At 34.6% G+C, this 15,974-nt stretch overlaps 1 protein-coding gene across 2 annotated transcripts in view; it reads left to right on the top strand.

Moving 5' to 3' along the window:
• Aqr (aquarius intron-binding spliceosomal factor) overlaps positions 1-15,974 on the top strand; it is a 112,468-nt gene that overhangs the window by 4,262 nt on the left and 92,232 nt on the right. For both annotated transcript variants that reach the window (XM_077799560.1, XM_077799559.1), the window contains exons 2-4: positions 544-600; positions 3,197-3,237; positions 12,242-12,277. In XM_077799560.1, the coding sequence (XP_077655686.1) occupies positions 544-600; positions 3,197-3,237; positions 12,242-12,277 (134 nt within the window). The remainder of the gene's footprint in view (positions 1-543; positions 601-3,196; positions 3,238-12,241; positions 12,278-15,974) is intronic.

The raw sequence follows: 15,974 nt of genomic DNA, 5'->3' as shown, positions 1-15,974 counted from the left end.
TTAAAAAATAATAACGTGTTTCTTTGATGTTATATAATCCATCTAAGTATCTGAAGAGATTATTTATATTAATTTAAGTTTCCAAGTGAAACTCACTGCTGAAATATAACATACTAACTCCTATATCCTCTGTAATAACTAGCTTATAAATTAAAGGGTCTTTTTTTTCTTTTAAGATTTTCTTTATGTCTGTCTGGGTGTTTAGTAATTATATAAAGCTATATTATTAAACTCTGGTTTTTGACCTAGTCATATAGTTTTCTTAGTTCTAGTTGAAGGGAGGTATAGGTATGTTTTGATTTTTTTTTTTTTTAATCACAATGGCAAATTGCAGTGCACAGCACTACTGGCATTTCATGGGTTATGGTAGAGGATGCTACTAGCCTGCATACCCAGGTATCTGTATTGTCCCTTTAGAGTTGTTCTGTCCCCTCAGTACTAGTACTGCTTTAAGAAACAGCTTTTCCTTAAATGATTTTTGTCTTCTAGCTCAACAGTGATATGAATCTATGAACTTACTGTTTATAATGTTTACTTTTACAGTTAGCATGTAAATACTGGGCTCCTCACATCAAGAAAAAATCACCTTTTGACATAAAGGTAAGAATTTTTGGTTTGCAATACTTTTCTTATGAGTAGATATGCTTTTTGTTTCTCTTTTAAATGGTTAATTCAACAAAAGCTTTCTGTATTTTTTTTAATATTTATTTTTAAGTTTTTTTTTTAGATGGACACAATATCTTTATTTTACATGTATGTGGTGCTGAGGATCGAACCCAGTGCCTCGTGCGTGCTAGGCGAGCACTCTACCACTGAGCCACAGCTCCAGCCCTCCATATTTTTTTTAAAAGCTAAAAATATAGCTTTTGATTATCAAACTAATAATTACTTATGTTAGAAAATTTGGAAAATAAAAATGTTACATGGGGCTGACTAGGGAGGAGTAGAGATACTTTGTACTAGACAGAGAGGAGTGAGGGGAAGGGAGGGGGTATGAGAGTAAGAATGATAGTAGAATGAATTGGACACTGTTACTTATGTGCATATATGATTACATGATCTGTGTAACTCTACATCATTTATAACCAGAAGAATGAGAAGTTATACTCCATTTATGTATGATGTGTCAAAATGCATTCTACTATCACATATAACTAATTAGAACAAATAAAAAAATTAAAATGTTACACATAAGACAATAAAAGTCAGTACCCAGAGATAGCCTTTGTTATTATTATTTTTTTTTTACTTTTAGCTTTTAAAAAAATTATTCATATGTTATTTGTTTAAACATTTTCCTGTTTATAGATTCTTAGGCTATTTTAAATTGATTAAGTGACCATGTAATGAATATTTTTGTAAATATACAGAAATTTTTGTATAAGTTTTTTGGTAATTCATTTAGGATACAGTCTATTGTTTTCTCTTTTTATTGTTAGGCTGATAAACTGAGATAAAAGTCTGTAATAATGGAAGACGGAGTGGGAATTGTTTAGTGAGGTACATGACTAAGCTGGGGAGTGCTTGCTGTATTGCTAAATCATATTGTTATATTGTGTGCAGGTACAAATATGTAACAACAGATCCCATGATTATGTACAACTGTAAGGCACCAATAAAAAAATTTGGAAAAAATAAGAAAAGATGACTAAGAACCCGTATTTAGTAAGGGATGGACTTAACAGTTTAAGCAATTTAGAATAAGTGAAAGGAAAACTTTTTAATTGTAGGGTTAATTCTTGTTAAAATAGATTATTTAAAAGAGATCTTTCTATAAAGTAAATGTTGTTGATATATTGCATATGATTAAACAAGTAATAAAGACTGGGCATAGCCTAGCACATGGGTAATCCCAGCAGCTCAGGAGGCTGAGACAGAAGGATCACAAATTCAAAGCCTGCCTCAGCAATGGCGAGGTGCTAAGTAACTCATTGAGACCCTGTCTTTAATAAAATACAAAGTTGGGCTGGGGATGTGGCACAGTGGTTGAGTGCCCTTGAGTTCAATCCCTGGTACCAAAAAAACAAAACAAAACAAAAAAACAAGTAATAAAGACTCAAACTTTTAAGTTCTGCTGTTATAAAATTGAACTATGATGCTTTAGGAACTCTTTGTGATATGAACCTCTTAACTTAAAATGTATTTCATTATTTGAACTTAAATATTTAATTTATCAATGTATTTTTGTTGTTCTGGTAATCCTTTCATCAGTAGAATATCTATAAACATGGCATATGTTAATTACTATTTTGCAGGTTGGGGGGAGGGTACTGGGGATTGAGATTGGGCACTCAACCACTGAGCCACAGCCCTAGCCCTATTTTGTATTGTATTTAGAACCCTAATTTGTATTTTATTTCACTGAGTTGCTTAGCACCTGCCCATTGCTGAGGCCAGCTTTGAATTCTCTATCCTCCTGCTTCAGTGTCTTGAACCACTGGGGATTACAGGTGTGCGCCACCATGCCCAACTGTTAATTACTTTTGATTATCAGCAGGTTTACTTTGTCTTCCTATAACTTGTCTGTGTATTTTTACATTTGTATTTGTTGGGGCCGGGAGTCCTTGGAGTAATTTTGCATAAATAATGAAAATATCCTGATGGGACTACTAGATTGAGTTTAAACTAATTAGATTAAGCTTTTTAGCAATTCAACTCATATCCAGATCATTTTAGTTCATACTAGATACTTCTAGATAAAGCCATGTATGCCTATTCAGAAGAACTTCATTACAAGTTGATACTTAAAGTGATTCATACCCTTTGTTTTATTATTTAGCTTGAATGTTGATAAAATAAAAACAATAACAGAGAATACTCTAGATTGAATAAGACTTGCTTGATCTGTAATCTCCATCTCTGTCACCTTCAAACATTTATTTGACAAATACATTCTGTACTGTTAAGATGTTGTAGTCTTTTACAGTAGAGATTGGGTGGTTGTATGTGTGTATTTAATTTTTTACTACTAGTACAACTATTACTTTTGCTCCTCCTGATAACATTTATTAAAAGTTCATCATGTGTCAGAATTTGTATTAATTATCTACATGTTATGTGTTATTTACAGCAACACTGTGTGGTAGTTTGTAATTCTGTATCAATTTTATTTACAGCATCACTGTGTGGTTGAAAACTACCAGGGTCTAAAAAAGTTGTTTGAGATACTAATACATTTTTATAATTTTGGTAACAGGTTATTGAAGAAATATATGAGAAGGAGATTGTCAAGTCAAGGTAGGAAGTAGTTTAATTTTTGTACATTGGGATTATGGCTGGACCAAATTGGAGCTTGTCTGAGCTTCTGTGATTGGAATTTTGAACTTTTTCCCTCCCTTCTCAGCATTGGTCATTGGGAGATGGTGGCCAGAGAAACTGAAGGGAATGGAGTCATAAATTATTTCTTTGCCTTTTAATTCTTGGCTAACATTACATGGATTAAGTCCCATAGTTTATTTGGTTTTTGAGGAAATGTGAAAGAGTAAACACAGAGATTCTGGTTATTTCATTATGCTAATTTCATATCATGTCTGAAAAATATTCAAAAAATCATTCTTAAAGTTATAAAATTAAGGGCTGGGGTTGTGGCTCAGTGGAGGAGCACTTGCCTAGCACATGTGAGGCACCATATAAAAGTAAATAAATAAAATAAAGGTATTGTGTCCATCTGCAACTAAAAAATATTTTTAAAAATTATAAAATTGAAACACATTCAAAATAATAATATGTATATATAATGTGTAAAAGTATAATTTTAAAAATTAAAGAATCACTTAAAATTATTTTGGAACAATATACAAAAGGACATAACTTTCAGTAAATATTCTTTCCTGTCCCTTAACCCCCAATTTATGTGTGTATATGTATATATATGTACGTATATAAAATCTGTGTATATATCTGTTTGGTTCCCTGCCCTACCCAACACAAAAGGGTTTATACATGCCATTCTTATGATTCATTTTTCTTTTAAATTTAACAACGTATCTTACCATATATTCACCTGTATGGATGTATGCCCAATATTTTAAAAGGATGATTGTCTAAATGTTTTAATATGAAATAGAAACATTAATGTTGTGATGCTACAGATTTTTTTTTTTTATGTGTTTGAGTCTTAAGAGGTAAATTTTGCTAAATATTTTGAAAACAAACTTAGGGCAATATCAAAATAGGAAGCTGGTTGTTTTGTTTTAATTGGTGATTTGTGAGCCTATAGAAAGAAGTAGGTGGGTTCAAAGGCTGTATTAAAGTTTTTGGTTTTTATTTGAAAAGCAATAGGAAACCAGTGAAGAGCTGTAAATATAATGGTGATATTTGAAAAGGAGAATTTAGATTTGGAAGGAGCAACAGGCAGGAAATTACTTGATTATTATAGTAGTCATGTTCAAGATAATGATAGCTTGGACTTGCAAGGAAAGTTAGAAAGGCGAGAAGTCATCAATTTGAGAAAGATAAAAGTGAAGAGACTTGATAGTTAGATGCAGTGGGTGAAGAAAATGGAGAAATGACCCCTTAGTTTTTGTTTAAGTCACTGAGTGATTAATGGTGCCATTGCTGACATGCCATTGTTGTTGAAGTTGGGACTGGGTGAAGATCATTAGTTCCATTTTGGTTATCTTGAATTTGATTTTCAAGCCATGCAGATGGAAATGTAGAATAAGTAGTTGGGTGTCTAGGCGTAGAGCTCAGGAAAGACTGATTTGAGCTTACTTTGTATCACCCATCATTACCATGCTGAAAGTACACAGTGAACAGCATAGAGAATGTCATCTCCTTGGAATTTACATTCTAGCAGATAAGGGAGGTAGGGTGTAGGGAGACAGAAGGAACACACAGATATAATGTAGGATATATTAAGTGCTATGAATTAAAGTGTAGATAGGGCATAGTGACACAGGCTTCTATTTTAGATAGAATGATCAGACAAATCCTCTTTAAAGATTTGGAATTTGAGCAGGTATATGACAGGACTTGATCTGAGGATGAGTGTGCATAAAATTGCCTGAGGAGATTTGAAGATGAGTAGGTAGATAAGTTCTAGGAATGAGAGTTTGTATATATGTGTGTGTATCCTTTTTTCCCCTATAATAACACACCTTTTACTGCACTGCATAGTTTTTTTTTCCTCCCATTTAAGTTTTTTTTTAATATTTATTTTTTAGTTGTAATTGGACACAATACCTTTATTTCACTTATTTATTTTTATGTGGTGCTGAGGATTGAACCCAGGGTCTTGGATGTGCAAGGCGAGTACTCTACTGATGAGCCACAACCCCAGCCCACACCCCACAGCATTTAAATTCTTGCTATTAGTATTTTCTTCCTGAAAGACCTTTTGTAGTAAAATGACTAAAAGCTACCAGTGGGTTTTTTTGGTTTTTTTTAAGCCACATTGGCTGCATTATTTTTAACTGTTACTGTTGGAACTTGGCATAGATTTACAATGGCACTTTTGATAGCCATTTTCTCATCTTATATACATTTTTGAATATTAAGATCAACACATAAATCGGAGTATGTGTTTAAAATGTAAATGACCAGTGTTTTAGATTAGTGCCTGAGCAAATTGTTTTGCTGAGCTATGTGGCACCTTCCATATTGGGGAAATGGTTTGATGTATTTATTAACCTATTAGTAGGCTATCAAAATAGGCTGTATATATCCACAAGGTTCTCTTGATATGATAATTAAACTTCTCATGATATATATTGTTTGCACTCAACCCCATTTTACCCAGAATGCATCTGGGAAATAACAGTTAGTTCTTAATATTCTTATAATGTAAACAACAACAACAAAAAAACACTTCTAGGTTTTCAAAATTAGATAATTCCTAAAAGACTTTTTTGCTCAGTCATGTAATTAATGTGTATATGTTACATAATTGACTAATTTTTGCTATTCTTGGCATTGTCAGATTTGGCAAACTTATGTATCCAAGTTTGTAAACTGTTAAAAGTTATAATTGTTATGTGTTTGGTACCAACTTTGTGCCAGCTTATTTCTAAATACCTTGCATGTAGTAGCTTATTTATTATCCCCACAATAACCCTAAAACACTATTATCATCCTAATGTTGGGGATGAGGAAATTAGTACAAGGAGTTTTAATAACTTGCCCAAGATGTTTCCCAGTAGTTGAAAGGACTGTACTAACTCCTGATTCTCTGGCTTTTGTGCAATATTCTGTTCTTAAGTAGGACAAGAGTCCATTTTTTTCTAGCAATCTCTTGCACACTTTGGTATGATTATCAATCCTACTGTGAATTTATTTAATTGCTTTTTATGCTTTAAAAAATTACCTGTAGAACAATTTGCTTTACCAGTGTTTATATTAATTTTTATTTGAAATGTATAAACCCTTTTATTATAAAATTTAGCAATAGGAAAACAAAACAAAATAGAAGGTTGCCAATATTTCCGAAGCCCCTTGCTTGTTCCTCTGCCTATGAATACTATATGCCGCAATCTGGCTGGGCACAAAATAACCAAGCCGCCACAAAGCCTTGTAAGGTTCAAACAGCAACTCTTTTTTATTCCTGAACTCTCTCCAGCACTCTACACATACTTCCTGGGAACACCCTGCCTCCTCCTCCTCCAATTCTCTCAGAACCCAGTGAGAACTCCAAAGTAGCTGGCGCCCGAGGCAGCAGGATCCGTCCTAATCCCAGCAGGATCCGCCCTAATCCTGGAGCCACCCTATTCCCAGCAGGATCCGCCCTAATCCCTGGAGCCTCCCTAATCCCGGAGCAGGGTCACCTTTCAGCCATTCCCTCTGGCAAAAATGCCAGGCGTCATTCTGACTAAACTGTGGCTCTCAACATCTCCCCGCTTCTGTTTAATTAAACAACAAGCATGTGGCTTAGGGACCTTGCCTGTCTTAGGTTGTCCAATACTACATATGGTCCTTACCTATCATCGGATGAGCTGACCTCAAGGCATCAGCCTCCTGTCTTAGGTTGGTACCATTGTAATTGGATCTTACCCGTCATTGGCTACCTGTCCAACATACAGCCATACTTGTGGATAGGCCTTTGCACCAGTGGGGGGGTGAGGTTCTTTGCCTCACCTCTGTTGGCTCCCAAATTTTAGACCATCACAAGCAGAAAGGGAGGAGGATGCAAAATGCCACGGCACCAAGCCAAATGATGGCTCTTTTTGGAAAAATTGTACCACCGAAGACACCATCAGCAAAGATACTCCAGCACTACCACAATTCGCTGCACCAACAGATAGTTCACAATGCATGTAAGTGATACATCGTCCAGGCAAGTTCTGCAAGCAGTTCAAAGCAGAGGAATCCATCAATATGTCCATTTCCTCCCAAAGTAAATCAACTCCTTGATTGAGCATCACTTGTTGAGTTATTATTCATTGATGCATCAGTTTATGCAGTTTACTGTGATAGCTATCGTAGAAGCTGTAGTTTAGTTTTATCTTTATCTTCAATGGCACTGGGATGAAGATAGGAATTCTGGCAATGATGGCTAAAAAAAAAAAATCATGTAACATTCCAGCAGGCACTAAAAGAAAGCAATTTTCTAAACAATTTACATTATCCTGATCAGAATTATTAAATATAATGAAAAGGAAAGGTAAAAGTAAACAAACAGATCTGTTGACTTCCTTTTTTGTTCACATATTAAAACAATCCTCAACAGCTGTTTACCCAATTTAAATTAAACCATTTAAATCACATGAATAAAAAAAAATTTGGATCCATTTTTTCATGAGTGCTCCTCATATATATGGACATATGCACATACAGACATACAACACAAAACACAAGTGTGCACACATAACATACAACACATAAGACAATAGTAAAGCCTTGTAGCTTTTTACAGGTGAAATCTCCATTGCAATGTTTAAAAACTCTACAGTCCAAAACTAGAACTGATCAGCAAAACATTAACCTAGGTCTGTATGAGCTCAAAAAATAAAATAGAACTTCATGGTGTGGGAAAAGACAATAATAAAATAGATATTGAAAAAAAAAGCATCCTGGTTACCACTTGGGTTTGACTCTTATGATATCCCATCCTTCTTCCTGTAACTTGCATATGAGTCTGAAGGTATTCCCACAAGTAAGCCTCAAGGTTTCTTACATTTGAAATAGGCCTTAATGGTGTTTATTATTCATTAGCCTCCAGGTGTGGGAGAATCACTGTCGCAGATGTAAGAATAGCTAAACTGGAGTTCTGAATATCAGCTGTTATGGATTTGAGCCAAATCATCTTCTTTTTGGTCTGTAGAAATCGCTTTAGTTAATCTTTCCGGAATCCAAATCAGCTGCTGTTTTCCCTGTGGAAACACACAGACAGACACCCAACTCCAGACAATCACTGGGTCAGGACCTTTCCATTGTCCTGTTAGAATATAAGTACATTTTAATAGTTTGATGAGCTCTTTCAACTATGCCTTGTCCCTGTAGATTGTATGGGATTCCTGTTAAGTAAAACATTAACTGATTTTTCTTCAGGGATGATGTTCCAAAATATCCTATATGCATCCTTTGGAAATTTAAAGATCCTTTTAAATTCAAGTCTTCCAAAAGCATTTTGCCTTAGTTTTTAGAATTACTTTAGTCCTTTTAATTTTTTGATGTGGTTTTAAACCAATTTCCTTCTAGTTTAATGTTTTCTAAATTGGCTCTTGTCTATAAATTTTAACACCCTCATCTGAGACTTCTAATTTCTGCACCACCAGAAATTAAAGTTGATGGGCTTTTTGAAAAAATTACTAATAATCTTCTTGTTCTTCTATTTTATCCAATATTTGACTTTAAACTTTTCTTTTTTACCTTTTTCTATCTTGAGTGTCTGTATCTAATAGTTGTCTTAGCTTTTTGTATTTTTTATCTGAAATACCTTTATTTGACATTTTTAACCATTTTTTATCTTGTTTCTATCTTCTAGTTTTCTTCTAAGGTTTGTGCATTCACCCTTAGTTGCTTTTTTTCCTCCTAGTTTTTTTTTTTTTTTTTTTGCTTCCTATTTTGTGGGTTTAAAATTCTTGTCTTCCTACATCTTTCTTTTTTTTTTTTTATCTTTCTGTACTTTTGTCTTTAAAGTTTTCCACTTTAATTTTTTTTTTTAAAGAGAGAGAGAGAGACAGAGAGAGAGAATTTTTTTTAATATTTATTTTTTAGTTTTCGGCAGACACACATTTTTGTTTGTATGTGGTGCTGAGGATTGAACCCGGGCCGCACGCATGCCAAGCGAGCCGGCTACCGCTTGAGCCACATCCCCAGCCCCCACTTTAAATTTGTAATCTTCTTTATCTAAATTGCTTTTATCCTATTATCTTCCCATTTTCATGTTTTTTTTTTTTTTTTAAGTAATGCTTTTAAGATTAACTAGGCTTCGAATGAAGCCTTTCCTCTGCCATGAAGGCATCTTAACCACCTTCAGTTTAACCTTTTAAAGCCTTTTTGCAACTTATTTAGACATTTTATAACTTTTTACTTTACCACACAAAGATTATCTCATCTAGAAACATTTTTTTCAACCTTTCATATTAAAATATATTTCCACATCTTGAATCTTTTTATATATCTTTTCTAGCCATTAACCCTTTTTATAAATTCACATTCTGAAACAACCCTTATAAAATTTCTGAATTTAGACAAATTACTCCACTTTAATAAGATGAAATGTTTTTTATGTTTTTCATGTTTTTTATGGTACTATAATACTATAATTGAAACCCAACTGAAACTTTTTATACTCTTTGTATATAAATTACACCTGATAGAATCTTAGCTCTTAGTAACCTTGTTTCAGCAAAGACACAGACGCAAAGCAATATTAAACCTTTTTTCCATTTACCAATTTATGAAAACACACATCATGCTTAAATATATTACCTTATGGAACTTAATAAGTAAAGAGTACTTGATTTTATATTTAGTGGTTGATATTTCAACACTTTAGCTTTGTAAATTAATCAGATATATGTAAAAACCAAGATCTTAGACAAGTGTAGTAAACAGAATTAGCCATCTCTTTCTTGTTGAAGAAAAATATTTTTACAGGATACCATGATGGTCCCATTGTGATATATTCAGCAACTCCTCTTTAAAAAGCCATGGGCTACATTTTTGTATTGTATCAACATATGCCCTAATTGTTCTTGGTATTACTGGGGTGCCTCCTTTTTCTAACAATTTCTCTTCCTCTGGGGCGAACAACTTCAAACCTTGAGCCAAACATTTTCCCCTCTTTGCCTGAGAAAGTTCTAGGGACAGGCAACTTGAAATAAAAACAAAATACATCAAAACAAGAATACATTGGTTTTTGAAATGGTCACCCATTCTTTCGCTTTCCTTCAGGGGCGAGCAATTTCACTTATCTCCAAGCTTCAGGCACTCCCCATACGGGCCACCAAATGCCAGCAGTCTGGCTGGGCACAAAATAACCGAGCCGCCACAAAGCCTTGTAGGTTCAAACAGCAACTCTTTCTTATTCCCAAACTCTCTCTGGCACTCTATGCACACTTCCCGGGAATACCCTGCCTCCACTGGGCTCCGCGTGCCAATTCTCTCGGAACCCTGCAAGAACTCAGGGAACTCCAAAGTAGCAGGTGCCCAAAGCAGCAGGATCCGCCCTAATCCCAGAGCCGCCCTAATACCAGAGCAGGGTCACCTTTAACCATTCCCTCTGGCAAAAATGCCAAGCGTCATTCTGACTCAACTGTGGCTCTCAACAACTAAGTTTTGCCTGTTTTTGAACTATAAGTAGAATCATGGTATATATTCTTTTGTGACTGGCATCTTTTGTTCACAGTTATTTATTTTTTAATCATCTATATAATAAACTTAGAAGTAGATAGTTCAGAAGTTCATAATGTCAGTACCCTTGTCACTGTGTTCAAATAATTTTTTGGCTTTCCCTGTGTGATTACCAGGAGGCTGTAGCCCTCCAGACCCCATGTTTGTTTGTTTTTATATAATTTTATTAGTTGTAAATGGCCACAATACCTTTATTTTATTTGTTTATTTTTTATTTGGTGCTGAGAATTGAACCCAGTGCCTCACACATGCTAGGCAAGTTCTCTACCACTGAGCCACAATCCCAGCCCAGATCCCATATTTTGCATGACTATATCCCAAGAAAAGAAGCAGGAAAAATTATGGCAGCAAAGGAATTTCCCTTTGCATGTCCTCTCTTTTTTTCTCATATGATTCAGTTATTGATACAGTTAATGGACCTAACTTGTTGTATATAAATTGTCCAACTTTGGAAGAATTTAATGGAATGTATGTTAAGTTTGTGGCACAGTGTTGGGTAACATTGTATGCTTGCTGTCGGTGAATATTGATAACTTACACAACTGGAACTTTTCATACTTACCTTTGAAGTTTTTCTGAAATGATTTCTAGTGCTTTTCTTGTACAGCTTTAGTTAGGCTGGAGATGTAGAGTGTGTCACTCAAGGTGTTCCATCCACTCTTCTGCCTAGCTGGCTCTAGAAGCTGCTAATATCTTGATAGTGTTCTATCTTTGTATTTTTGCCTATAGTAAAAATCTTCATTCTCAGCAAAGTTCTGTGACATTATTTGCTCAGTGAAACTATTTAAGAGCTCAGAAATCAGTGGAATACGATTTTGACAGGATAATGGTCTTCTGGAATACTAAATTTATAATTCATATACATTTAATTTTCAAGCTGGAAACTATTATCTAGTGGCAGTGTTCTGTTCTGGGTAGTTTATTTCCAATATTACAAGAGGATAAAACTAAATTAGTGGCATTTGAATTTGCCTTTGGAGAGATACCCCATGACTGTAGTATCAGCTATTCATATAAAACAAAAGTACTTGTGTTATAAAAAGGCAGTATAATGAAGAGAAAGATCTAGTAATCCCTACAAAGTATTTTCTAATATTTTAGGTTCACTGTCAAGACTAATGACTATTTGACTTCCAAATTTGCGACATAGATCGATATGCCTATGAAATAAAAGCATGATGGTCGATGCTTAAGAAGTTGTTCAGACAGACCTGGGGTTATAGCTCAGTTATAGAGTACCTAACATGTGTGAGGCCCTTGTACAAGTTGTACAGGTTGGCCTTTGACAGTCGTGATCTGATATGACTTATCTTTAAAATAAAAGATTCCAAAATCTATTTGCATTAAGAACTCTGCAATATTTTGTTTTCTACTTAAACATTTTATTTACTTTAGTTTATTAAATAATAATAATTTTATATAATTATTTTTATTTTTATGTTTTTAGGTTTGCCATCCGAAAGATAATGCTGTTGGAATTTAGGTGAGTTAAAAGGAAATTACTTAAGCTGGGTACGGTGGCACATGCTTGTAATCCCAGCGGCCCAGGAGGCTGAGGCAGGAGGGTCAAGAGTTCAAAGCCAGCCTTAGAAACTTAGCAAGACCCTAAGTGACTCGGCAAGATCCTGAGTTGCTGGGAAATACAAAACAGGGTTGGGAATGTGGCTCAGTGGTCTGAGTGCCCCTGAGTTCAACCCCTCTTCCCCCAAAAAAGAAATTACTTTGATGAAGTTAAAGATTATAATGTGATTTAAGTCTTAGCCACTTTTTAAATGTATCTCCATGAGCAGTTAAGAAAATAAGTCTATCCACTTACAATATAACTTATCTTGCACAAGGTAGAACACATACTTATCTTGCACAAGGACCTGGGTTCAGTCCCCACCACCAAAACAATAAACAAGAACAACAAAAAATAAAGAAAATAAATTTGTGGGGATTTATATTTTTGTGATTGGTTTATTTTGGATATATATGTATCTTTTTTTCTAAAGATTCCCTGTTACCAGAAGAACTTGTATTTTGCAGTGTTTCTCACTGCATAAGGTAGCATATGCTGAGCAGTTTCTGTCTTGCTTGGTTTGTAGTGATCATTTTGAATAAATTGGGGATATATTCTATAGCCATTTTTTTTCTGTCAACCTAATGTGTTGTTACCAATGCATCATTATTCAACCTATCCACTGATAACATAAATATTTCAGATAAGAGAGAATGAACAACTTAGTTATAAACTTAGTTATAAACCAGGTTTGGCCAGTACACTGTAAATAACAGCCAGGATTGTCGTTGATAATAATATTTACCATTTATTGAACTATTGCCTTGTGCTAGGCATAGTGTTAAACATTTTTATTTATAGAGTACTCAGTAACAGTCCTGCAAAGAAAGTATTATTCTTTCCATTTACCAGAAGAATCTGGGATCAGAGAGCTGAAGTAATTTATTCAAGATATTACAATGAAGTAATTGGGAGATCTGGTATGTCAATGTCTAATGCCAAAACTCATGGTTTTTCCACTTCTGTGTACCTGTTGAGATCTGGTTTCCATCAGAGGTCAGGGCTTCGGTATATATAATATTTATTCTCTACGTACAGTGATTTAATCCTTATAAAAGTGGCATGAAGTAGGTGGTCTTATTCTTAAAGAAGGAAATTGAAGTTTATAGTTATTATTTAAAGTAAGTTGAGGTAGTTACATACTAAGAACTGTATTATAATATGATCTCATTAAATCTTCACAGTAACCCCTTTTTGATCATAAAGGAGAACATTGTAGGCTAGAAATTAGACCCTACCTAGTCCTTAGATAAATGTGCCCTTTCCATAGTGTCACATCACCTTTCAAAAGTTAGCCAGCTTTTTGTTGCTCTAACAAAATACCTAAGATAATCAAAAGGGTTTATTTTGATTCATGGTTTCAGACCATAATTGTTTGGCCCTGTTTCTTTAGACTTGTGGTGGCATAATAAATCATGGTAGGAACACATGATGGAACAGGTGTATTCACCTTATGGCAACTGAGAAGCAAAGAGAGAAGAAGGCACTAGGGTCCAATATCTCTTTCAAGGGCATGCTTCCAGTGATCTAACTTCCTTCCCCTAAGCCTCACCTCCTAAAGGGTTAAGGATCTCCCCATAACACCACAGGCTGGATTCCAAGCCTATAAAACATGGTCTTTTGCAAGATAATACAAATGGAAGAAATGATTTACAGTAGAAGGGGTAGAGAGAGAAAAGGGGAGGGGAGGGGAGGGGAGGGGGGATAGTAGAGAATAGGACAGACAGCAGAATACATCAGACACTAGAAAGGCAATATGTCAATCAATGGAAGGGAAACTGATGTGATACAGCAATTTGTATACGGGGTAAAAGCGGGAGTTCATAATCCACGTGAATCAACCGTGTAATATGATGTATTAAGAACTATGTAATGTTATGAACGACCAATAAAAAAAAAAATTTAAAAAAAAAAACATGGTCTTTTGAAAGCTATGCAAGATCCAAACTATAGCAAATCAAAAGGATAATATTATGCAATTAAGATTAAGCAGACATCTAGAGTAAAGACACCAGGAGGACCTGAAGATTTTTTTAAAATTCTTTTTAGATATACATGACAATAGAGTGTAGTTTGACATATTATACATACATTTTGGAGTACAACTTATTCTAACTAGGATCCATTCTTGTGGTTGTACATGATGTAGAATTTCATTGGTGGTGAATTCATATATGAACATAGGAAAGTTAGGTCTGATTCATTCCACTGTTTTTCCTATTCCAGTCCTCCTTCCCTTCCCATTTTTCTCCTTTGTCTAAGCCACTGGCAGGATGTGTTTTGTATAACAAAACACACTGAAATTATCAATGACAGTTAAAGATTTTTAATAACTGAAAAAGTGGGTTGTTGTCTTTAAGGAACTTTTGTGTATATCTTCAATGTAAGAATGTCATTTTCTCTGTACCAGTCTCCAGACATAACCATTCTAAAGTTTGTAATAAAGAGTAATTTAGGGTGTCTTGGTGGAGTAGAAAGTGAGATATCATGAAGTTAACTGGGTACTAGAAAGTGAATTGAGAAAGGAGGAAGTGAGTTTTCTGTCTAGAGTTCCAGTGAGATAGAGTCTTGCAAAATGTAGCATCTTATTTGTTGTCATGGAAGCATTGCAATATCCTCTGAACAAAACCCTTCCCACAAAACAATGACTGGGGATGCAGAGGCAGCAAGTTCCTGTTACTCTGAGCTTCTCAGAGGAAACAATGGGTTTATGAATCAAAGGGTCACAAAGTTACTGTTTCCAGTTGACCTCTCACTTTTCTTAAAAGATGTTTCAATAAAAGCATCCTCTCCTTTTGTGAAGACAAAAAATAAATAAATAAAGTTTTCTGTTGATGAAATTCATAGGAAGGATGTACTATTATATATGATATCAATTTCATTTGGTGTAACTGCTAAAATACTATCCGTGAATAACTGAACAAATCTTTTTTTTTTTTAAAGAAAGATATTGTATTCTTTTTTTTTTTTTTTTAATATTTATTTTTTTAGTTCTCGGCGGACACAACATCTTTATTGGTATGTGGTGCTGAGGATCGAACCCGGGCCGCACGCATGCCAGGCGAGCGCGCTACCACTTGAGCCACATCCCCAGCCCCTGAACAAATCTTTCAGTTTGGAGAAAGAGATGTAGTTTGGAGTCAAGGCCATGTCTATTATATGAGGACAGACACTGATTATTGCCTTTGTTTCTTTGTATGAAAAATGTAAAGAATAAGTTTTGAGTTTGTTCTGCTCAGAACAAGATATTACTATTAGAAATGATGGCAAGCTAATGAAATCCCTGGGGCATCTGGCAGAAATAAATATGAAGATACTTTGGAAGGATGGGTATTCCAACCATTTTGCAAAATACTTGTAAAGATAAAAAACCCTGATAAAGGTGAGTTCACAGTTTAAAATTACAAAGAAGATTAGGCCAAGCAAGAGTGAACAACAAAGAACAGACTGAAATCTTCCTTCTCCCAAATATCTTTGGATAATTAAATACTTGATACACACTATAAAATCTTTTTTTGTTTGTTTTTTTGGGTACTGGGAATTGAACCCAGGGGCACTTTACCACCATAGAACTACATCCCCTGTCCTTTTTAAATTTTTGTGTTTAGTTGTAGATGGA

Source organism: Urocitellus parryii, chromosome 6, assembly GCF_045843805.1.
Source record: "Urocitellus parryii isolate mUroPar1 chromosome 6, mUroPar1.hap1, whole genome shotgun sequence".
In the NCBI taxonomy this organism is placed as follows: domain Eukaryota; kingdom Metazoa; phylum Chordata; class Mammalia; order Rodentia; family Sciuridae; genus Urocitellus; species Urocitellus parryii.
The sequence above is the reverse complement of the archived record's forward strand: the minus strand, read 5'-3'. Positions and strand labels throughout refer to the sequence as shown.